Source organism: Leptonotus elevatus, chromosome 14 (genome assembly GCF_054856555.1).
Source record: "Leptonotus elevatus isolate MCC_2025b chromosome 14, RoL_Lele_1.0, whole genome shotgun sequence".
NCBI lineage: Eukaryota > Metazoa > Chordata > Actinopteri > Syngnathiformes > Syngnathidae > Leptonotus > Leptonotus elevatus.
This window is the reverse complement of record NC_141252.1, coordinates 4691619-4714673: the sequence shown is the minus strand read 5'-3', so window position 1 is coordinate 4714673 and position 23055 is coordinate 4691619. Positions and strand designations below refer to the sequence as shown.

At 43.8% G+C, this 23055-nt stretch overlaps 3 protein-coding genes and 1 long non-coding RNA gene across 6 annotated transcripts in view; 2 read left to right on the top strand and 2 right to left on the bottom strand.

The window, feature by feature from the left end:
- Positions 1-667: 667 nt before the first annotated feature.
- On the bottom strand, positions 668-6586 carry ahsa1b (AHA1, activator of heat shock protein ATPase homolog 1b). 2 transcript variants are annotated; one of them, XM_086095625.1, is made up of 10 exons: positions 6317-6586; positions 3846-4036; positions 3692-3774; positions 3499-3616; positions 2868-2956; positions 2647-2781; positions 1533-1634; positions 1402-1453; positions 1106-1294; positions 668-997 (listed from the first exon to the last, which is right to left on the bottom strand). In XM_086095625.1, exons 1-9 carry the CDS (start codon positions 6394-6396, stop codon positions 1122-1124), a joined length of 1023 nt encoding a protein of 340 aa, XP_085951751.1. In that variant the 5' UTR covers positions 6397-6586; the 3' UTR covers positions 668-997; positions 1106-1121. The 2 variants fall into 2 exon arrangements, with proteins under 2 accessions (XP_085951751.1, XP_085951750.1); XM_086095624.1 differs by having other exon boundaries at positions 668-1294.
- A 1731-nt stretch (positions 6587-8317) lies between these two features.
- cdca4 (cell division cycle associated 4) lies at positions 8318-14152 on the top strand. Its single transcript, XM_086094288.1, has 2 exons — positions 8318-8811; positions 11163-14152. The coding sequence occupies exon 2, from the start codon at positions 11172-11174 to the stop codon at positions 12051-12053; it is 882 nt and encodes a 293-aa protein (XP_085950414.1). The 5' UTR covers positions 8318-8811; positions 11163-11171; the 3' UTR covers positions 12054-14152.
- A 2330-nt stretch (positions 14153-16482) lies between these two features.
- On the top strand, positions 16483-20804 carry LOC147162656 (cell division cycle-associated protein 4-like). 2 transcript variants are annotated; one of them, XM_086094290.1, is made up of 3 exons: positions 16483-16698; positions 16934-17450; positions 17600-20804. In XM_086094290.1, exon 3 carries the CDS (start codon positions 17604-17606, stop codon positions 18267-18269), a length of 666 nt encoding a protein of 221 aa, XP_085950416.1. In that variant the 5' UTR covers positions 16483-16698; positions 16934-17450; positions 17600-17603; the 3' UTR covers positions 18270-20804. The 2 variants fall into 2 exon arrangements, with proteins under 2 accessions (XP_085950416.1, XP_085950415.1); XM_086094289.1 differs by lacking the exon at positions 16934-17450 and having other exon boundaries at positions 16485-16698.
- Positions 17536-23055, bottom strand: part of LOC147162654 (uncharacterized) — a 42379-nt gene continuing 36859 nt past the window's right edge. The window contains exon 4 of the long non-coding RNA XR_015097026.1: positions 17536-22623. This is a non-coding gene — a long non-coding RNA (uncharacterized LOC147162654). The remainder of the gene's footprint in view (positions 22624-23055) is intronic.

The following is a 23055-nucleotide window of genomic DNA, read 5'->3' as shown; positions in this document are numbered from 1 at the left end:
AAGCAAACGCAGTGATTGCTTTCATTATGATAATTTGGACATCTGTGTGGAAAGGTACGAATAGATGGGCTAAACGCTTACGGTGGTAAAATATATTTTTGTGTGGTCGTCTTCAGACCCTTTGAGGCGTTGCACGTTGAAGGCTTTGGATTTTTCAAAAGCAACTTTAGTTATGTGGATGTCTTCAGTTTCAGAATTTTATGTATTTTTGTTTTTTTTACGTTGGGGTATAAATTTGCAAATTAGTTTTGAGTTGACTTGAAGCATTTTAACTTTCAAAGCACTTAATTAGTATTTTTAAACTCCGATGCAGACAAGCTGAACTGAAGATGTGTTCAAATTAAGGCTTGACCGATACAGCCCGATGATTTAGTTAGCCAATGTTAGTGCGCTAGATCTTTTTTTTTTTTTGTCAACACCAAAAAAATAAAAACTAATTAGCGCAAAGGGACAAAGTATTGCCAAAACTGTCAAATGCTCTGCTTGCAATTCACATCTTTATTGAAGTGCTAAGGGACCCAAAAGTAAGTTCATTCATGATCTATTTCTACAAATTAATTGGTTATCGGAATTTTATTTTGCCAGATATCATAATTTGCCGGGGAGGGGAAAAAAATCCATCATCGGTTGGGCTCTAGTTGAAATGTGAAATAAGATCAAGAGCAAATTTGTCACGCAGTGATTGTTTTATTTCAGAAGTTTGGCATCACGTCGTCAGCATGAAAAGGTATAAATAGATTCAGCCCGCCCGGCGGCGGCGCTTTCTGTGCGGCGGGGACGTTTCCGTTTGCTACACTTGGCTTCCCACGTGATGCCTTCATGAAAGCTGGGACGTTTCATAACTGGTGGCGGTTTTGAGGATCAACATGCACCGGCGCTGCTGCCTGTTTGTCTGTTGAAATAAACGCGAAGTTCATTCTTTTACTTGTAGAAGCCAATTTGCTCGAGTGGTTCTCATGAGGTTCCTCTGAACAACAAATACTCAGGAGGGTCAAACCTAAAAAGATGAAAACAACACAAACGGTCCTCGCTGACTTCACGTCAAGATGCCACCGATCATGATGATGATGATGATGATGATGATGATGTCAAAAATCAAACCAACAAACAAAAAGTAGGTCTCAGAAGAGTCGCGCGCCGTAGCCAAAAGTCTGTTTGATGGCCTCCAAGTAGAACCTGCGCCAGCCGTCCTTGGTCCGATCCTCGTCGTCGTCGGGAACTCCGCGGCAGTCCACGCGCAGTTCCGTCTCGCTGCTGCGGTCCGCAAACGTCAGCGTGACCGTCGCATAGTGCTCTGAAACGGACGCAAACCAAAATCGGTCACGCGCGCGACACAAACTCGAAAAGAGTCTCGCTATTTTGTGTTCCGAGACAATTTACACCCAAAAAGGAAATACATACCACACGGCCAGTTGTTGTACCTCCACTTCATCACTATTTTCTGATTTTGCACCTACAACCAAGAGTTGAGAAAGTCACTTACATATAAAAAACAATAATAATGATAAAGGCTTTCCAAAGACGCGTCTCACCAACTGGGTGAATTCCCCCAAAACATTTCCACCCAGCAGACGAAACCTTCCTCCCTTCTCTCCCTCCACCGTGGCCGGGCCGTGCGTGAACGCCTGAGTCATCTGAAACGACAACGACGAGGCACTCAAGTGGACGCTAAAGACACCGATGGCTACACACATTCATCCATCAAATCCAGCCATTCAAAAAATGCCATTGTTGGTCTTTTTGGGGTCAAGCTGCAAACAAAAATTAGCATCACGAGCGCTAGATGGCGGCAGCAAACGTCACAACAAGCAGAACGACTTAAAAAAAAAAGAGAGAGAGAGAGAGGACAAGCGCTGGCTTGAAGCCATTTATTGACACCACTTCTTCAAATATACTGTCATAATATCAAACAAAAAGAAATACATGTATATAAATTCACAGAAAGTCACCTAGCTTAATGCTAACGCTTAATGGGAAAGACAATAGACACGCTAATAAAACCCGCATCAATATCGGAGTAGTTCTAAACCTTTGAACAACTTATTTATATAGTATAATGCTATTTTCGTATTTTAAAAAAACTTTTAGGGAGGAGTCTGAAACAAATTAATGGCCCATCCATTCATTTTGATGTGGAAAGATGATTTGTGATCCAAGTGCTGTTATACAAATTAAACTCCTAAGCCGAGACACCACGTTTTTTTAAATGGTTAATTTAACTATAAATAATCAATTATTTAATAGCATAAAAAGTTAAACATATATGTAGAAGTGTTACCTTAAACACCATTTCCAATAAATCAATGAATTATTGACACACACAAAAAAAAATCAAGAAATTATAGATAAAACGACTCGTTATTGTCAACGCTCGCTTACAAAATGGAGAGGTGGCCCCCGGGCCGCGTGTTGCCCACCCCTACTGTAAAGGCAGTGTTTCCCACACCATGTTAATACTTGGGCGGGCCACCACTCTAGTAGGTTTCAAGAAAATATTTTTTTAAAGTGTCGACATTCGTTCGTCGCCACTCACTTGTGGATCATGAGGTTAGAGGAGACGCAAGTCGCAGGACTGAGAACGCCCCCTCGCCCCCCACCCACCCAAGTAGTTTTCAAATGTGTGGGAAACAGAAAGGCGTCTCTCACCTCCTGGTTGACGAAGACTCTGTAAAGGTCTTCTGGGCTGGTGCGGAAAATTTCTGTCAGGCTGAACTTGCACGTAGGAATCTTCACGCCTGTGTTGGCCGGCGCCGCCGCCGCCGTGCCGCTCGACGACGAAACCTATTCCCCACAAAAAAACAAAAAAAAAAATGCGGTCAGCGTCCGCTCTATCTGATTGAATGCTTGTTGAGATGAACGTAGCCAACCCGAGTTGTGTCCGTCTTGGCTTTGGACTGCGAGGACTGCAGCTCCACCACGCCATTGGCCGTCGGCAGGATCATCCCCTGAGTGAACTCTGAACGCCATGACGTGAGTTATTAAATATGCAGTGGATGACAACATGAAAAGTCATGAAAGTGTGTGTGAGCCGCTCAAAGATGCTAGCTACTCTGAGACGTAGCGATTTACGACAACTTGATCTTAGTGACTGCTGGACCATTTTTTAAAGGTCATCTGGAATATGCGTGCCATCTTGGGTTATCAGTTCCAGTTGAAATTAAATCATCTTTTGTACAAGTTTTAAAACAATGACGCATTAAAGACATTTCAACAGCAGATTTTTTGAATTTTTAAGCCTAATTCACGCCTTCATTTTGGGGAATGTACTTTTTGAAGATGTGCCGCGACATTTTTAAAGACCTTTAACGGTGACTTGAAGGCTTAAAGTGACCCTTCTTAAGGCCTCCATTTTGGGAAAAGGACTGAAAACTTTACAAGGACGAGTGGGGTGTCTTCAAATGAAGACTTGTGTGCACTTCAAACGGAGTTAAGAACTTCCAATTTGAGCTCTCGTATAAAGGCTTAATGTGAAAATATTCCCAAAATGTTTTAGTCGACCTGATTTTAAGAATATGACGTAGCTTCCCAGAGCCTCGCGGATCTTCTCGGCCCCTTTGGATCTCATCAGGTGGACCAGCGACGTCTCGGGTTCATCTTTGTTCAGCGCGATGCTAATCTACAAGAAGAAGAGGACAGCACGTGTCACCACTCGGACCACACACACTCCACATGCACCGTCTTGACTGCTTACATCCAGATCCTCCATATCGTTCTCGTCCGACAGATTAGGAATCTCCACGGATCCTTGGTATTTGATTCCTGATTTTGACATTCCTGTAAAACAAGGCAGAAGTCCAAAAATGTGCCTTTTCACAGGCTTAGCGCGTCTCAAAACGGCGACTGACCTGTCCAGGTTGCTTTCAGGTTCCACTCGTAGAAGAAGATGAGTTTGCCTTTGCGGTTATTGATGGATGCCTCCCCCTCCGCCTTGCTCACCTCGGTCACCTCGCAGCTTCCTTCGTTGTTCTCCACCCGCAGGCCCAGCAGAAGACTTTTTAACTTGTCCGACGACCAGCTCGTGGCGTCCCGTTCCGTCCTGATGAGTAAACAATCATGTCGCAAATTTGACCTCTTAAAAGTCCACATTCGTAGTAAGTCCACGACACGCCAGTTCAAGCAGTGGTTAGAAATCCTGGTCAGAATTTCACACGTCTGGATCAGTGGACAGTCTTGGCTGGTCCCTAAGGGTTCATGGACATGAACATGGCATCCTGTAGTCACCCAATTCTCCAAGACCTCCTCCACGAGGTCAATCCGTGGGAGATTATCCGAGCGGTAGCACATAAATTTCGCTATATTTTTCTGCGGCTTGCCCTGTCGTCCACAAGCCCGCTGGGATTTTTTTCATTAAAAACAAAGGCTTCTAAAAACTCCGGCCAAAGTGGAGAGTTGCTTACTTCTCCGGCTCCGCGGTCACGTGTGCCCGTCAGTAAACAAAAGTTTTACGCGGTCCTCTACACACATTGGTGGCCACGCCCATTTTCACAAAAAAAGATTTTTAAAAATTAAATGCAAGCTGAAAATTGAAGTTTTTGCGTTTTATACTATGCATTAGCCATACAGTATTTATTTAATGGAAGGGGGCGAAGTTCCAAGATGTCATTTTTCTGGATGATCTGAGGTGGAATGACCCGAATGTGGCACATGTGGGACTACTGCGCAAGCCTTGAGAATTGCGCCCAACATTCCGGGAAAAGTTGTTCCATCAAGTCACCATGGCGATGGAGTGCGGTTGCCATGGAGAACCAACCAGGAGAGAGGATGATGACGCTCGTTGATGACTGGCCGTGATGACATTTGTTGATGAAGCCGGCTCAATGTTTGCATGTACTGACATGCTACTAATAATGAAGACAATGACAAGCAGGAGCATTTTTTTAAAGATAGTAGGCTTGTACATCATTTATACTTAGCGGCACGAGGACGGAAATACCACAGCAATTAAGAGGAAGAAAATGCACTAGCTTTTGTGGTAGTACTATGACTGTGCTCAGCTCTGTCACCATTGTTATCATCATCTTATTCAGTCTCAATTTCTTAACTTTGAGATTATTTTATTATGAGAGATTTGTCATATATTTGTCATATTCCACCTCAGATCACCCAGAAAAACGGCATTTTGAAACTCATTCATACCATAGTAAGCCAAAATTTCCATTTTTATCACATTAATGGTAGCCGAGATATCGCAGTCAAAAACCAACGTATTTCTGGAAAGAGGAAATAACCAAAATCCTGCATTTGTTTTACATCAAAGTACTTTAAACATATAATCTTTTCACCATTTTGATCTTGAAATTGACAATAAGGGACACTCACACCTCCAATGAGACAAATATATAATAACATTTTAGGCCTGTGAACTACATAAAATACAAGGGGTTGTTTTCGTGTTTGAGCAAATTATGATACAGTACATCACAGCCTTTACTCAATTCTGTGTAAAATGTGCACACGGAGGCTACATATTTTGCACTGGAGTTAAGTTCTCTTATTAATAACTCTTCAACTCATTTAGAACAATATTTTATAGTTCTTCATTGTTGTTATTACTATATTGCGAATCTGGTACAATGTAACTTTCATTGTACCAGATTCGTGTAACTTCTCAAATTTGATACAATTGCGAATACTCCCTTGTCTAATAACTGACATGATGTTTTAAGTCCAAAGCTTGAGATTTCCCTTTGTCAACCTTGGCCTGAAACGGATGCCTGTCTACAAACTCAGTCAACAGGCAAACCCTCCATATTTGGCTGCAGTTCAACATGTTCAAGGACCCTCGAGTAATGAGCATCAATTTACTGCTGGTATGCCTCGAGTTGTCTTTCTTCGTGCTACGATAATCTCCCATAGATTGGTCTGCTGGAGGTCTCCGAAGTTCATGAACTCCTATGGACCAGCCAAGACCTTCTACTGGCCATCAGGAGGTGAGTGATGTTGGGAGTCCTGATTCAGTTGAGTACATTTACGATTATAGTTTGAAGTGCATTTCGGGTTTAAAATTAACCTATAAAAAGGCGATTACATATACTACGTTCATTACTAACACCTTATTACCTGCGCTATTATAGCTACTAGCTGGCATACACTTTTAACCTAGAGATATTTTTAGATTTGCTCGGTCATTTAGGATATAATTCTATTATTTAAAAAAAAAAATCACACTTAGCGGTAATACGACGAAAATAAGATGGATTTGGGGTGACTAAGAAGAGCCCAAATGTGCTCTTTTCGTGCGCCCCGAATGAGGTCGGTGTGCTGTTAGCATTTAGCCAGCTAACTCGCTCGCTAGCGTCCTTTCTTCCCGCCTCACCAGTGCCAGTTGTTGACATTCGTAGCGTCCGCTCGCTCCTCTACGATCCAGCGAGGGTCGCCTTCGCCCCACTTGGCCATCTTGGCTGGAGTTAAAAATAAATAAAATGGTCCGTGAAAAGGGTGCTGCGCTGACGCCGGTGTGGACGCACACGCTCGCACACACGTTGCTTCTAGAAGTCTCTGCCGGCCCCGCGAGAGAATTACCTCGCCGAGGCGAGAAATTGCTGGAAACGGAAGTTGTCGCAGTGGGAACGCCTCTTTCGCCTTCAAAGGGATGGCTGCTATCGGTCACACCGGATATCCGACACGCTGCGAAGTCTCGCGTGATGTCTCTGTACGCGACTCTCGTTCCACACCTCTGCTTTCAAGATGGCCGCTCCAATCTGTTTAATTTCATACGTTTTACCTGATCAAATGGGTACTCATGCTAATGCTAACAGTGGCTAGCTAGACTTGACAACTCGCTGTTGCTATGTGGAGAAACGACACGGTGGCTAAACATAATTTTCTATGCAAACTAAAAAAAAAAAAAAGACTTGTTCATTGTTTCACCACAAGTGGCATAATAGATTAAATAGAACATTCAGATTGCGCTGACTCATGTTACCAAGGGGGCGCTCATATGTGGGGGTTTTAACACCCACATTTGTCAGTAAAGGTTCAACGTTCACTTTTCCCACTGTTCTCAATTTCATCCCATAGCAAGTGTTACAGTGCACAGCCCACCATTGCCATTCACATTTCTAACACACACACTTTATGCCCAAAGGGTTAAACATTTCCTAGGTTTCCCAAAAGTTCATTACCCACTTTTTCTGGCAAAAGGTTCAATCCCACCTTTTCACAACTGCTGTCAATATTACCAACATACCTAAAAAATATGGGTGATGAAAATCACCTCCACTTTTGCTAGTGAATTGTTATCGATATCATCGGATGTTGAGACATCCACACCCTTTCCGCTCTTTTCCTTGTAAAACACCCACACTTCCCAGTGAAAGGAGTGCACCTTGCACCCATTGAAAGGGTCAATCAACGTCCATTCTTTTTCCTAGTGTTATTAATTAACCTCCCAGGGAAGAATATGGATTTTGGAACATCCACACTTTTCCAAGTTCCAACTACTATCAATGTAAACCTCATCCTTGGAAAAGCCGAAGCGTGTGAATTTCCACACCATAGGAGGGTTCAACACCTGCACTTTTCGTACTGGAAGACTTCTAATACCCATGCTTTTCACAGTGAAATTGCTTAGCATCCACTTTTCGTAATGAAAGGGTTCAACACCCACCCTTTTCATACCCACCATGGAAAAGTGAGGATGTTATAAAATACCCACACTTCGCTTCACCAAATGAAAGGTTCCAACACCCACACTCTTCCAAGTGAATGGGTTGAACACTGCTGCACAACCTCTCCCAGGAAAATGCGGGTGTCCACACTAGTAAAACACCCACACTCTACATGGTCAAAGGGTTGAACTAATTTCATCAGTGCCTTGAGGGAGTTCTCCACAATATCAGTCTGGGACTGCACTTGTTTCGACCAATCATGGCAAAAGATGAAAATGTCGTCAATGACAATGCGACTGTTATGACATGGCGTTGAATTTATGTTTATCGGTTTTGCAATGTTGATATGCGGTTACAAGAGACGATTCAGCGATTCGTCCACCGATGTCGCCATGTTTGGTTTGTTTCTTCCCATGGCTTCAGCGCTTCTTGATTTCGTCACAGCTGCATATCCCGCCCCCAAATACAATGTCGCTCTGTGATTGGTCCGAACCACCAGTAGTTCGTATTGGTGTAAATCAATGGAAGCGGTATAAGATTAATTCTCTGGAGTTTGTGAACTCACAAATACCGCGAGAATACATCTTGCGAGAGCCCCTCCCCCCCTCACCCCGAAAAAATTTAGCCGTTAAACACCCACACTTTTCTTTGAGAAAGCTGTTCCGCACCCATAGTAACCAATATTGTTATTATTATTCTGTTGCCATTTTGTGCGTTTCTTACATTTGCGATGGATTCGCCATTGACATAACAGTATAGTGACGGCACTAAACGTCAAGTGATGACCAAGTCGAAAAAACGAGCGTTTTTTTTTTTTGTGACTGGGGAGAAAACGTGCTGATGAAAACGTGAAATGAAGGCATACGTTGTGCGTTCGTGTGTGTGTATATGTGTCTTGGCTCGTGGGCTCCCCTCCCCCTTTGCTCTGCTCGTCCGTGCCTGGCTGACTGGCTGGCTTCTCACTCTCTGGCTGACTCAACCGAGTGGCTGTGCTGAGCGGCGCTGGCGGCTCCACAGCAGCAGCAGCAGCAGCAGCAGCAGCAGCAGCAGCAGCAGCCACCGCAGCGAGCGAGCGCGCAGTGAGAGAGCAGAGACGACTTCACTTTTTGAAGCCGTGGCATGAATGATCTCATCGGAACCTTCTCCTCCGCTTTCGCCACCGACGATCCTATGACTGAGACCGGAAGAAAATAAGAGCAAGGTGAGCGCCGAGTCCTCCGCCGCTCGTCACTATATATATATATATAAAAAAAAAAAAAGCCGGTAGCCTCGCGTTGTTTGTGTTTAACAACTTAAAAAAGTGATTTTAGGGGGTGGGGGTCGGGGAGGAGGAGGAGGAAGCGCCACGGACTACTGAGTGGACGCTTTACGGGTTAATTAGAATGTTAGCACCCCCCTTTTTAATCGCGAGAATAGCCGGGTGACACACAGCGGGCACGTCCGGCCATTTTTTTGCCCCATTGAGGCTTGTTTTTGCCCGTTTCGTTGCCACATTGTCGCCTAACTCAGCTCCGGCTCGGCCCCCACCCCCGGCTAGCTGTTAGCCTAGCAGCGCAAAATGGCCTCATTGTCGTGCGGCGACTGGGGAGACAAAAGCGGGGCGCCAGCTTCCTTTGAGCGGCTCACTTTGACTGAGCGAGCGGGCCACCCAGCCGACAGTAACCGGCCGGTAACGTCGACGCTGGGGTATACCCGGCGACGGCGAAACGGAGAGGATAAACCCGACAAGGAGAGCGGAGTTGTTGATTAATGACGGCCGAGGCAAGGCCTAGCTGGCGGTGGGGGATGGGCCACGCTAGCGGCCATTGACGTACGGCGAGACTGCGTCTTGTCGAGGGGGACACTTTACGCCTTACGTACCGACGACCGTTATCACCGACAACATCTTGAACACATGTTTTAATTCGTCCCCACACTTTATACTACAACGTGTCGTTAAATGGCCTTTAAAAGCGCGTTAGAGCGGCTACAATGTGTCGTTTGTTTTCTCCTCACATTTCATCAAAACAAGGAGATGTGGCTAATCACATGATAGCGTTTGTGGTCTTTTTTCAATTCGCATTTCAAGCTTCGTCATGTTTTTCAAACGTATTTTTCCATGATGATGATGAGTGTTATCATCACACTCGTTGCCTGATGTGCTTATATAACACCATCGGCTAGTGACCTGTCAGGATTTTGTTGTTGTTGGTAAAGGGAAGCAATAACTCCACGATTGGCAATATACTAGCTTCTATTACGTTTTCTTGTATGATTCAATTAGCGTAACAATTACGTCGTTGTTACACTTTGTAAACATATAAGTGACATTTTAGATTATTATAAAAATAATAATAAAATAAAGGCAGTGAAGAATGTTTAGCCTTACTGTTATGTTGCCATTTACAAAGTTTGAAATTCTGGATAATCTTGTTTTCTTTTTATAACATATATAGAGGTGCAACAATTAATTGAGTCAACAACTAATCAAATATCACAAATAATCTATAATAAATAAATAAACTAATTAAAATCTTTAGATTCAACTTCTTAACTCTGTAAATATTCTCAGATTTCTATAGTCCTCCATGAAAGCAGACTGATTAGCATTGTTTGGTATTTTTTCTGCTTTTACTTTGGAAAAGGATGATACACATCCTTTGTTAATCAATTTAAGTTTGAGCGTTGCATTGTCAATTTGAAATGTCCTGTTTTTTAATGAAGGTACGGGGGGTCTGAACGAGTAAAATACTTGTCAGATTAATAGATTATAGAAATTAGGAAGGCCTAGTTATTAACATTAGCTTGTCAGACGTTTGGCTAAATACTTGACAGATTTGGTGGCTTGATGGACGAGGTGCTACCACCACCAGGGAAAATACAATTTATTCTTTAAGGCGGGTATGTATAAATGTGCCAGTTGCAGTTTCAGTGTAAGCATGGCAGAGGCTTCACAAGTCACTAATAACACCATTGCAATGTCGCGAGATTCGTTGATCGTCGTTCAGGGGGTGAAAATGTGATAAAAATGGTAAATGTTGAGTTTTCAAATGTTTTAATTTTGGAAAACAAATCAGGAAGTTGCGTTTTCTGTTTCACCGAGCATCTGAATCTGGTTCCACCAGTTTTGACGAGCGTACTCGAGCAGTCACATGACATCGCGTGTCAACAGCGGCTGGAGTTTTGTGCAATGTCAATCGTGTAAAGTATTATTAATGGAAGTTGACATATAGGGATTTTTATTATTTTATATCCGATTTTTGTTTAGGGACTGTGGCCGCCCAATATCACACTGCTATGCTAATACCTGTGCCTGTCAACAGGAATGGTCGCTAGCAAAAAACCCAAAGACAGACTGACAGGCACTGCTACGTTTTATTAGGCTCACAATCTGAATACATTGTGTACGTACTTTACGTATGTGGACTGGGCCTTACACTAATGCTACACCACATAACCGCCATCCCACACAAACATAAATGATTCCTAAATGACAGGGCAGTTATTAGTTGAAAAAACTTTTCTCGTCTCATGTGGCGTATTATTATTATTATTATTATTTTCTGCTTTCAGACAGGCAACATGTTTCCAAAGGGCACCAAGCGCAAATTCCTAGACTCAGCCGAGGAGGCGGCACCAGCGACCGGTCCCAGCGAGCAGGGCCCGGCGACCACTCGGACGCCGTCGCCCTCCTACAGCCTCCAGCGCCAGTCTCTCCTGGACATGTCGCTCATTAAACTCCAGCTGTGCCACATGCTGGTGGAGCCCAACCTGTGCCGTTCAGTGCTCATTGCCAACACGGTGCGACAAATCCAGGAAGAGATGACGCAAGATGGCACCTGGCAGATCATGACGCAGGCCCTGGCTGCCGCTCAGTGCCCCACCGACCGCCTGGTGGCCACCGAGGTGCTGTGCCGGCCGTCGGACCAGGCGGCGGCGGCGGCGGCCGGTCAGAGCCCCAAACCGTACCCTCTTGTGGGCGGCCTGGATGACTGTTACCACTCGGAGGAGGTGGTGATGGAAGCGGGGGACGCCCACAAGGAGGTCCTGTCCACGCAGTCCTACCTGGCGGGCCCCTTCGGGATGGGCCCCTGCTGGGAGGAGGGAGACGAGGACGGCGAGGAAGACGAGGACGGGGAGGAGTCGGAGGGCGAGGATGCCGACGACCACCCCGAGGAGGATTCCAGGCCGGCGGAACAGGTTTTTGGCACCTTTGAGATCAAGCAGCCGCCGCCTTCGCCGCCCCCGGACCCGGCGCTGGAGGAGCTGTTCTCGGACGTGGACCCGTCCTACTACGAGCTGGACACGGTGCTGACGGGCATGCAGAGCAGCCCCAAGATGGGGCCTTACGACCTGCTCGAGAGCCTCTCCTCCCACGGGCCGCAGCCCCTCAGCCCCAGCGCCAGCTGCCGGTCGGACCTGAACGAACTGGACCACATCATGGAGATCATCGTGGGCTCTTGAAGCTCGCCGCCTCCGTGGACTTCCTGAATGTGCTTTTGTTACACAGCCAGATTGTGGGAGGTTTGGGTGGGGCGGGGGCAAGGTGGGAAATTATCTGCGAGCCAAAAAATTATTTTTTCGGATCGGCAGCTCCCGTTAGGACCTTTTTATTTTATTTCCTTTTACTCGTTCAGTATATTCCAAACACGGAGGAGACGTTCACAAAGTAGGGTTGCAAAGGAGTGGAACATTTCCGGAACGTTGAACTGAAGGAAATTATGCTGGGGCAAAATTTTCCAAATTGGAAACTTTCCGTGGAAATTGAAGTTTAATGGAAAGGTCAAACTCAAAGCATAAACATAAACATTTTGTTATGTGTCATCCATGCTAAATGGATATAGCTCTCCTTGCCTACGTGTGAGGGCATCACGGTTCCTAAATGGCTCTATACTTGAGCAGTCGTGCATCAGAAGTTCACTTGCAACTGAAATTTCTGCTCTCAATACAAAGCCAATTTAAAAACTAAAAATCCAAACGACAGCGCTTAACTTCAACAACTAAGTTGAGAGCACTCGTAAGTCACGGTCAAGCTGTACATTCAAGAAATCTGAATTGACTTTGCCTTGTAATTGCCATCATTGATTGTTTTTAATTACCTTGACTCATTTAAAATTGTCCAAATAATCTGACTTCAACGATTATCTTTTATCTCAGCGAGCCGTTTTATAGACAAAAGCAGTAGCTGAATCCGTCTCAAGTTATTTAAAAAAGCAATCAAATAATTTCTCATACTATTGTTAAACAATATCAAATGAACGACAATTGGATAATAATCAGAAAAAAGATTTGCAATTAACTTGAATGCAAAATCATTTGTATCCAATTAATGGATAGAATAATCCTAAAATTGTTCACGAATGGCACTTTCCGCAAAAGCAAAAGTGTGCAGGTGAAATCTCGAATGTCGAACCTCAAATCTGGTCGTCTGCTGCAGCTGTGTTTCAGAGCAAACCTTCCGTTTTGGAAATTCCTCATCAATTTCCATGGAAAGTTTGGGACTTTTTTCCAATTCCTGGAATTGCGCAACTCTATTTGCAACAGTCCATTTCTTATTTTGTGTTCTTTCCATGTTTACGTCGGTTGCGCTAGCTCCCGCTCGGCCTATTTATTGGAAGTCTTCACACTACAAACGACAGCAATTCAGAACAAACATCCAAATCTATGAATTCATGCCTATTTTCCTAAAGATTTGAGCAATTATGAATGGAATATATGTATATGTACGTATATGTATATAGAAATATATTTTTTGCATTATACAGTCGGGGGGGGATTTTTGCAACTATCATTTGATATTCCTATTCTTTCCTGAGATTTTAACATAGCCACATTTGAGACTCGAGTGTCTTCCCGATCTTTTTTGCCGTGTCAGGCTTTTTTTTTCTTCTGCCAATGCTGATTTCACTTCACTCGCTCCAAAGCTTTTTTTTTTTCAATCCAGGGAAGCAAAACCACACCTTTCCATCCAGAAGAAGCCATATTGCTAATTTATTCTTCTTTTATTTATTGTATTTATTCTGTATGTAGGTACATCCGCGCCACACACGTCAACCATTCGGCCCAAATGAAAAATTGCCACTTGCGTTTTTTTTCCAAAAGTTATTTTCCCCCCGAGTGCAGTACCTATTTATTATTCCATTTTGTTTGAATAATCACAAGAACCGGGTCACAATTCCAATCACTATGCAGCTCTGTCATACGCGTTACAAAAATGATTGTATACGACTCCAATGTCCTTTAAAGTCCTTTTATGCAAACAGTTGCCTTTCTGCAAATGGATGCTCACAGCGGCGGTGAAGAGGAGGAGGCGGCGACGACGGCGGAGAACTCAGGCAATGTAAACATGTATTGACAAACACACAACTTCAGTATTACATACACACACACACACACACACATACACGCACACACTCCTGAAGGATGTCACGCTGGTCGCAATGGGAGCTAGAACTTCAAAGACTTACTACCGTTGTCAAAAAATGTATGCATTTTTTATATCCAGACAAAAAACCTTGTAGCGTCTTTGTAAATATTTTTTTATAATAAAAGATGCAACTATTGGTTGTCTTGTGTGGTTCACTGTGGTCTAGACGTAAGGAATATTTCATCAGAGATTGTGTGCTATAGTTTTACTGTCATTGAAACTTAAGCATAATACCAATGTGTATATGGTATATTTTTCCAAGTGTGCAAAAAGACTAGCCATGCAGCAGGTCAGTTAAACCTCAAAACAATTCTAGGAAATGGGATAAAACGTCTTGAGTAAAATAATTTTAAAACTACAAAAATAAATTGTTATGCATTGTGTATTTCATTTGCCAAAAAAAGACAAGCAGCTGGTATAAAACTTTGAATTATATTGAGTTATATAAATGGCCAAACATGCAAGAGCACAGATGTAAAATGTCCTAATAAATTAAAGGGGAACAAAATGGGGTGAAATTTAACTTTTATGTTTATAATATTAAGGTACAGAGTGTGTATTCTATTCAGGATCAGAAGACTTCTTCCTGATAGGGTAAAGGCTTTCTGTTTGTGTTCTATGCATATGTGTATGGATACTCATTCCCGCCAGGATATATATATATATATATATATTTTTTTTTAATTGTCGGAAGCCAATTTCCGCCAATGGAAATGTTTGTTTTACTGTCAGAAGTCCGATTCCAGCAAAAAATGCATCCATTTTTGACAATGGTAGTAGAAAAAGTCTATTGGCGGAAACACTTGACAGCAAAAACAAACCCTTTTTTAATTTTTTTTATTCTATATATATTTTTATAAAATATATTTGTCTATATTTTTTTACTGGCAGGAATGGGCTTCCGTCAGTAAGTGACGCCCTGTTATAGGTAATAATAAAAAGGTGCACTTAAATTGCGGCCTTTGTCCTCACATGCTGCTGCTTCTTCTCACGTGACAACATGATAAACCAAACCACACACGACCCAACAATGTCCATGACTTCCCTGATTGTTATGCGCACAAACTTGTACACTTCCTTATTTAACTTGTCAGGTCACTATGGAATAGAAATTGAGCACGTGTGTCTTAGCGTGATGGCCTGCTGCCAAGCCTTTGTGACCGTCTTGTTAAAGATTAATGGCCTGCTGGTGACTCAGCAAAAAGAAAAAGACCAGGGTGGGGGGGCCATTCAGGAAGACACAAGAACAGCTTCGAGGATGGACCATATACAACTTCATGGAGATAAATGAATGCTCCCTCCATCCCCACAATTCCAAAACGTGTTTTAATCACATGTACTACATGGCCCAATGGCAAGTGCAGCTTTTATCACAAGAGAATGGAATGGAACCAGTGGAAGTGGTTCCTTTGTATGTATTGATCATGTGACTACAGATAAAAGCAGGAAGAATTCTGAAGCGTTTCGGCCATTCTGATGATCTGCTCGTATTCAGTCAAAAGCTTGAGAGCTTCACAGTACAGATGGACAATGACACAAAGTACACTGCGAAAGCAACTAAAGATTTGATTTGATTTTTGTCCTAATTATAGACCACGTCCTCCTCCTGTAGTAACCTGTGTTTTCCCAGGCTGACATAGTGCACTTTGCAGTGGCCTTATTAGATGTTATTGAACGCAGCTATTAGAAGATTACGGCTGTGGGCGTTCTAAAGGAAAAGTACACAAATGTACTAAAGGAATTTTGAATTGACTTGGTATTATTCACGAGTCACGACCCTTAATATTTTCAGCACAAATAGCCCGCTGTAAGTTGTATATGGGAGTGTTTTATGACCCAACGGAAATAAAAGGGAGAAGTTTGTCGAACCACAGTGAACAAGTGTTCAAGAAAGAAAAGAAGAACAGGAGAGAAAATGAGCAAGCTCGAGCGACACGCTGACTGCTTTTTTTCTTCTTCTTTTTTTGTATAACAGGAGATTCCTTATTTGGTATTCGCACGACTGCTTCCGGTCATGCTCCGTCGATGCCTCCTCCCTCCCGTTCTGAGTCATCGGTCCTTTAAAATGTGGCGTTCAGGAAACACACGAAAATTTGGAACACCTTCCGGTTCATGTCGCGTTGGACTTTGCACCTCCAATAAGCATTTTAGATGTATTTGCACATGGAAATATTTTAATGTATATAATTTTATGTAATCGTCGGAGCGAGAAAAAAAAGTGTAATTCTGACGTGCAAATACGGCTGTAATTTTGAATGAAACGTCAACGGAAAAAAATATATTTTCGGTAGTACGACGTGTACATTGATTATTAAAGTTACGATATTATACATTGCCCTCAATCACACACAAAATGCGACTCGTCGATCACTTTTGGTGGCTCACGTGTGCAGCCACCCGAGTTACTGCGTTCTCTGTGCGGTGCTTAAACGCACCGCTGCCGCCGCACATTCGCTTCCCCGTGAGTGGCGGAGGCGGACGCTTGAACGACGGCCGAGTGGTCCAATCACAGCCGGCCTAAGAGCTCCGGGCCCTCCCTTACTTCGACATCCCCATTCTCCCTCCAAGCGGACGGAACATTCCTCATCTCCTCTCCCTGGGATTCGACGGCGACGTAACGTGACCGAAGCGAACTTTACGGCGGATTGTGTCCACTCATGACGCGGGCCGAGGACACGTAAGGTTTGTCACATTTAATTCATTCATTGGGAACTTTAAAAGTCGGCTCACGAGCGGGACCGGTTCGTAGGCGCCATCGCGGGTTCACCTCGGACCCACCAGCGCAGCGTGATGTTCATGACATAACGTGTGTTCCGTCATTAAAACAAAATAGACTTGACCTGTTTAATCACAGTCATTATAGAGACTTATCTATGAGGGTTCAAGCACCCCCCCCCCATTTTTTTTTTTTTTGTAGTTCCACGTGTGGTGGGTAGAACCATCTTCTAGAAACCTGCATCTACCTGGTCTGAATCTCCCTGTAGACAAACCGGCGCCTTGTCTGGATGAGTAAAATCTTATTTTATCTAATCTCAAAAAAAGGGACACAATTCCCAGGTGTCCTGGCTGGGAATGTCGGAACAGGACATCAGGAGGAGAAAGGCAACATTTTTGGTCACGATTACACAAAGCTCTTGTTTCCGGAGGCAAAATTTGCAGGTCGCTGTTCTGTGTGAAAAGTACCAAATAAGAAATAGGAGGTGGAAATGAACCCACAAAATTTTGCCGGAAAGCTTCCAATGTAGGATATGGCACTAGAGGGAGGACAGCAGCTATGTAAAAGTCGATAGCAGAAGAATGCCAGGACCTGTGCAGTTAAACACCAGTTCTGTGTGAAAGGCAAAAGGCAAATGAATATCTGCTCCAAAAGGTATCGATACGGAATGGGAAATCAAATGTTCTTGTCAGCACGTGATACTGTGCATCCCTAAGTAGTAAGTATAAATCTAAATATTCCAAAAACAATTTCCTAATTTTACGAACATTTTGCTGTGATATTACAAGAAAATGTCATTGCTATAAGTGGAAAAAAAGTTTTTTCAGAGGGAAAAATGGCAACATTACAAGATAAACATTTCTGCAGGTCCATGTTGGGTCGTGGCGCAAAGCGGAAGTGGAGCTGTGTGGAGGCGTTCGACGCAAGCGACGGGGAGAAGCAGCGGCGCGGTGATGGCGAGGCCGACACCGTGGAGGCGTTGCCAGGCGATGCCGGCGATACCGGCGACATGCGTCAGCGTCTGCTGGGCCTCAGCTTGGAGAAGCTGCAGCGCTACCGGGCCGGCGTGGAGCTCAGCCTGCGCCGCTCGGTTCTGCTCATCAACACGCTGCGGCAGATCCAGGACGACATGCGTGGCGACGCCAAAGAGAACATGAATGCGGTCCTCTGCGCTCAAGACTTGCCTCTTTTGCGTGAGGACCTCACGTGTCCTGGGTGCGCGGAGGGTGACAGGGAAAGTCTGTCCTCATCACTGGAATCCTCCTCCCAGGAAGTGAACATTGGGGCGATTAGCGATGTAGTGAACGCCATGGGCTACCTCGGGGACTTGGCCCTGGACGATATCTTCGAGGACATTGATACGTCCATGTATGAGACCTCTGACCTTTCCGCGGGATGGACGGCGGGCTCTCTGTGGCCCCTCAGCGTGTCCCTCTGGGCGGACGAGGCCGGCAAAGGCAATGCCGGAGGTCTCCAGCCGTGTCTGATGGACGTGAATGAGCTGGACCACATCATGGAGATCTTGGTCAAGTCCTGATCCACCAGAAGTACAGTGAACCCCTACGTAGTCATGTTCGCCATTTGCATTTTCACCTAGAACAGGGTTCACCAATTCCGGTCCTGGAGGTCCAGAGTCCTGCAGGTTTTAGATGTGTCCGCCCACTAGCACACCTGATTCATATAATCCGCTCATCAGCATGCCTGACATCTAAAACCTGCAGGACTTTGGACCTCGAGGGCCGGAATTGGTGAACCCTGACCTAGAGGTTTTTTTGGGAGGTAACCTGTCCTCCGTTTTCTCAACAAAACCCACTTACGATATTTAGTAGATTTTCACGACTCACAGCAGGACTTGGTACCTACTCCCCGCCAAAGACTGGAGGTGCAGATGAAGGAATGTTTTTATCCTAGGATGCGTTTTTGCAAATCCAGAGTCCTCAAGACATTTTGCAGAGGAAACAGTAGCCCCTTTCACGCTGCCTATCAAAGCCTTTTACCTGGGTCGCAGGACAGTTGGGGTCTTGAAGTTGATCCGCCGTAGTGACGGAGGCAACAACTGCTGGGCGTAAGGGTTTTCCCGCAAAACCGGGACCAATTCTGTCATGTCAAAAGCAACTTTCACTGTCCAACAACTATTTTATGACGAAATGCGCTTTGCTGAGTCCAGAGTTAAAGCCACAGTTATTTGCCGTAGAAGTGAAATGTAAGGGGATTCCGCAAAACCCCGGACCAACCTAGTGTTGAAAGCAACTGTCCCCATCCAACAATTATGATAATTATCTAGTTGCGGAAAGGCGCAGGTGAATAAATTCTTTATCAGAGGTGTAAACGTTGGCCGTACGTAAGTGTTTTTCCATCCCTGTTGGGTTGAAAGAAACTGTCGCAAAAGTTGTTGGCTGCTGTGTGAAAGGCATTGCTGTTACGCCTCTGATTTAGCAATTTTGTGGCAAAGTCAGCGTGAAAGGGGCTAGTGTCATGTAGGGACAGGTCAACGTTTGGGAGAACGTGACCCATCAATCGTGGTGACGTCTGCTGCATCACTGAACGCCGCAAACAACTACACAGATTTATTTTCCTTCCTTTGGCGCAGTGGGCACAACTTGGGAGGAAACCCGAGTCTAGCAGGTTGATTATTAATTGAGATGCTTTCAATTACTTAAGAGGCGGTAGCCGGTCGAGCGGGAGAACAAGGACCTAACCGGCACCCGACTTTGGGGCCCAATTTCCGACACTGCCGGTTCCTGGTGGTGCCGTGTATTTAACTATTTATGCGCTCTGACCATTCAACCGCAAGCCTCTTCCGTAATTCTTATCTACGACAATATTATTTACGATTGAAAAGCGACCACAAGCTTCTTCTTTGTGGCTGATTGTTAATCGCAAGTGTAACTGGTCATTGAGCTCTTTTCTTTTTCGACGTTTTTCCAAAAAGGCGAGTCTCGTTGGAAAGGCGATCGTCGCCACTAGGGCTACTTTGCTGCCTCGTGTCCCCCAATTGTATTTTTATGGCCTCTTTTTTTTTGCGGCTGAGTTTTTATGTAAGCAGTTTTATACACGAAAAGCTCCAGTGTGGAACTTTTATGGTGTGGTTTACGCCTGTTCTACCTCCTGATGTTGACGCTCCTGTGAACCAATCGTTTAGAATTTTAGCTTTCCCATGAGGAGGCCAAATCTTGCCGGTCCCATTCCAACTATGTGCCTTACTTGTGCGTCTCAGGCTACGTCCACGCATTCAAAAACTTGTGAGCTAATCATGAGTTTAAAAAAATATCTCTTTCTACACGAAAATCCATTTGTCAACCAATCAGAAGACTGAAAAAGCAAAATCAGCATCTGTTCACCCTTTTTCCAGTGGTGGGCTCTTCCATTTCTCATTGGGCCCAATCACTGACTTATGCCCACATTTTCAGCGTAGCCCAAATTTCAAAGACCTACCGACTGTCAGACTGACATGCTAACCAGTAGCGCTGTGGTTCTATGGTTATGACGTAACACAAATTAGTCCGTTAGGCAGGATGCGGCGTGGTCATTCTTACAGTAAAATACTTAGCTCATAAGTATTTTGCAATCAAATGATAAACAGACAAGTACGACAGTAACTTTAGTAAGTACAGTGGATGTGTCACTCGGTTTAAAAATTATACTCTTATGGTGATGACATAATCAGAATTTGTACGCAACTCAAACTGCGCCGAAGTCTCACTATATGTTTACACGTACCCAGACTTAAAAAAAAATAAAAAAAAAATAGGCTCAATAACAGAAGCTAATGTGGAAAAAGGCTGAGTTTTCCCCATCGACACACAACAGTTGGAAATCTTCCAAAATTGGCAATTCTTAGAGACACCAAAGGGCCAAACGAATAGAAAAATGGCCTTTTGGACAATATCTGCGTTCATGTGGACATTGCCTGAGGCGGGCTGAGCGTCACAGATGCAAGCACACAACCCCCCCAAAACACACGCCGCCTCCTCTACCACCACAGCCTTTCTTCTGTGCTCGGGCTTCATGTTTCCTGACAGGCTGACAAGCAAGTAGCTGAGGGAGGGAGGGGCAGGGGAGGAGAGAACGAAGAAGGTGGGAAGGGTTGAGGAGGGGTGGGGTGAGGAAGCACCGCTTGCGTCACTTGTCCATTGGGAGGAGCTTCAGCTTGTTTTGTCCAAGACTGGGAGAGCTCGGCCAATCGTGTGAGACATATGCTCCGGTGACTTGTTTTCTTGTTTTTCCAGCCTTTCTCTTCTGTGTAGAAAAACAGAGAGCTCGCGGGGCCTGACCAATGAAATATGATATTTAATTTAATTTAATAGGAGGCGGAAGGAACGCTGCAGTGTTATTTATGTATGTTTGTTGAGAGTTATATAAGCATTAAGCACAGACGCTGTATGTTGTCGAGAAATATCTTCATATATTTAAATGTAACTGAAGGATGCATTTGCTGATATAATTCATATTAATAATGTATTTTTGGGGAATATTTTATACATTTTATTCACCAATACAGAAACTACAAAAACGACAATCGTGTGTCTTTTTTCTTGCCGACAAAACAAAAACACGCATTGCACACACAAAACACAAAATGCCTTCTTTTTTTTAACCTTCTAACCTTTACTAAATAATTTTAAGAAATAAAATTAACATAAATAATTTAAGTGACAGCTGCACAGCAACTGCAAGTGTGAAAATGTATCGACAGACACAAAATGTCAACAAAGGTTGCCCTCTGGTGGTAAAAAGACCGTAATGCAGGTACATACATGAATTGGCAATTTGGCATGTCCAGTACATGGAGTTCTCGGTTTACGATGGCAATGTCTGTGTCATACGACGTTTCAAGGTTACGAATACATAATTAAACCCCACAATTAGGAACGCTTATTAGTTCGTGCTAGTCACTGGAGCTTATGTAATTGTTTTATATTTATGGCTTACAAGTGGTATATGAATATTTGTGTCTTTATTACTACATGAATAATAATAATAACATGATGTGAAAACACCTGGTTGGTTCTTATCTCTAAATTTGTATTCATCATTTATTTAAAAGTGTTGTGGAAATTAAGTGATGTCGATTTTGCGTAATACAAACTAAACCAACCAATTAAGGGACAGATGGACAAGTTACTGACATATATCAACCTTATGGTTTAATTCCATGCTTATTTCCTTTTCCTAACTTTCACTTTATCCTTGCCTAACGTTATCTTCTTATAACCTTAACTCTCCTTCGTCATCTTCAATGATAAAGCCCATAATCATCTTTAATAGTTATCCATTTGGAACACTCTAATGCTCACGAACATCAGCTGATTGATTATTACAACAGTGATGAAAAACATCACTTGTGTGATGTCACACTCCCCTTTTTAATGCTAGTTTTAAATGCCTGAACAACAATTGCTTTATATTGATGAAAACTATTAAATCTTTTTTTTTTTACAAAACGTTTGGGTGTTTCGGAAATCCTCGGGCAGGTTATTACTTATATTTGCCTAATGATAAACCCACCCCTGCCCCACCCTACATCTTTGCGGATTTGCCTCACCCTCCAAGTTTCATGGTGATATGAACAAATGACTCACTCTGATCAAAAACCATCGTTCTCGGCTCATCAAATTTGAAAATATGAATGCAGACCAGTAAAAACAGTTCTACAATACACATCCTCCCGTCTACTTTACATATTTATGGTTGCTTTTTTGTTTTCTAGATTTGTTTTTGCTACCAATGAAGCAGAAGCCAAATAGGTGAACGCTGCCTGGAATCGATCTGCGCCTTTGCTGCAGACATCGGTCACGGCGGGGCTGCGGGTGCGGTCCAATAAAAAGTCTGCCCGCAGTCCGGCCAGCTCTGCTCGTCTGCTTTTTCACGAGATGGCCGACATCAGTTGACTGCAGCAAATGAGAAAAAGAGGCGAGCCGGGCTTGGTGAGCTGACTCAGCAACACAAGCCCAATGAACCATAAACCGCTCCTGACGACAGATAGATGGCGCCACTTAGCAACTTGTTTGTGTCAACAGAATTTCAAGGCTTCACAATGTGATGCTATCAACTGGTCTACAGCCACAACAGGCAAATGACGCCGTTCAATTAGACATTCTTAAGAATGAAGCAAAAGTGTGGAGGATGATTGCACTACAAAGCAAACCGGGCCCACAGATGCACACAAAGGGTGTTGAACCCGAGTGCTTCCACCTCCAGAGACTCGTTTAAAAGCCTCGGCTTTGGAATACTCAAGTGGGAATGTGTTGGGAGAAAGCTGAGAAAACACATTTCTTGATCTGATTATCCGTTAAGTGATTTACAAGGCTACCCCAGACAGC

Bases quoted from the DNA above. Each gene is read 5' to 3' on its own strand.
- LOC147162656 (XM_086094290.1), top strand. From the start codon at position 17,604: ATGTTGGGTCGTGGCGCAAAGCGGAAGTGGAGCTGTGTGGAGGCGTTC.
- ahsa1b (XM_086095624.1), bottom strand. From the start codon at position 6,396: ATGGCCAAGTGGGGCGAAGGCGACCCTCGCTGGATCGTAGAGGAGCGA. The intron at 3,775-3,845 runs GTCAGTCGCCGT...CTTGTTTTACAG, and splicing joins CCTGAAAGCAACCTGGACAG to GAATGTCAAAATCAGGAATC. The intron at 2,782-2,867 runs GTTGGCTACGTT...TGTGGGGAATAG, and splicing joins CCAAGACGGACACAACTCGG to GTTTCGTCGTCGAGCGGCAC.
- cdca4 (XM_086094288.1), top strand. From the start codon at position 11,172: ATGTTTCCAAAGGGCACCAAGCGCAAATTCCTAGACTCAGCCGAGGAG.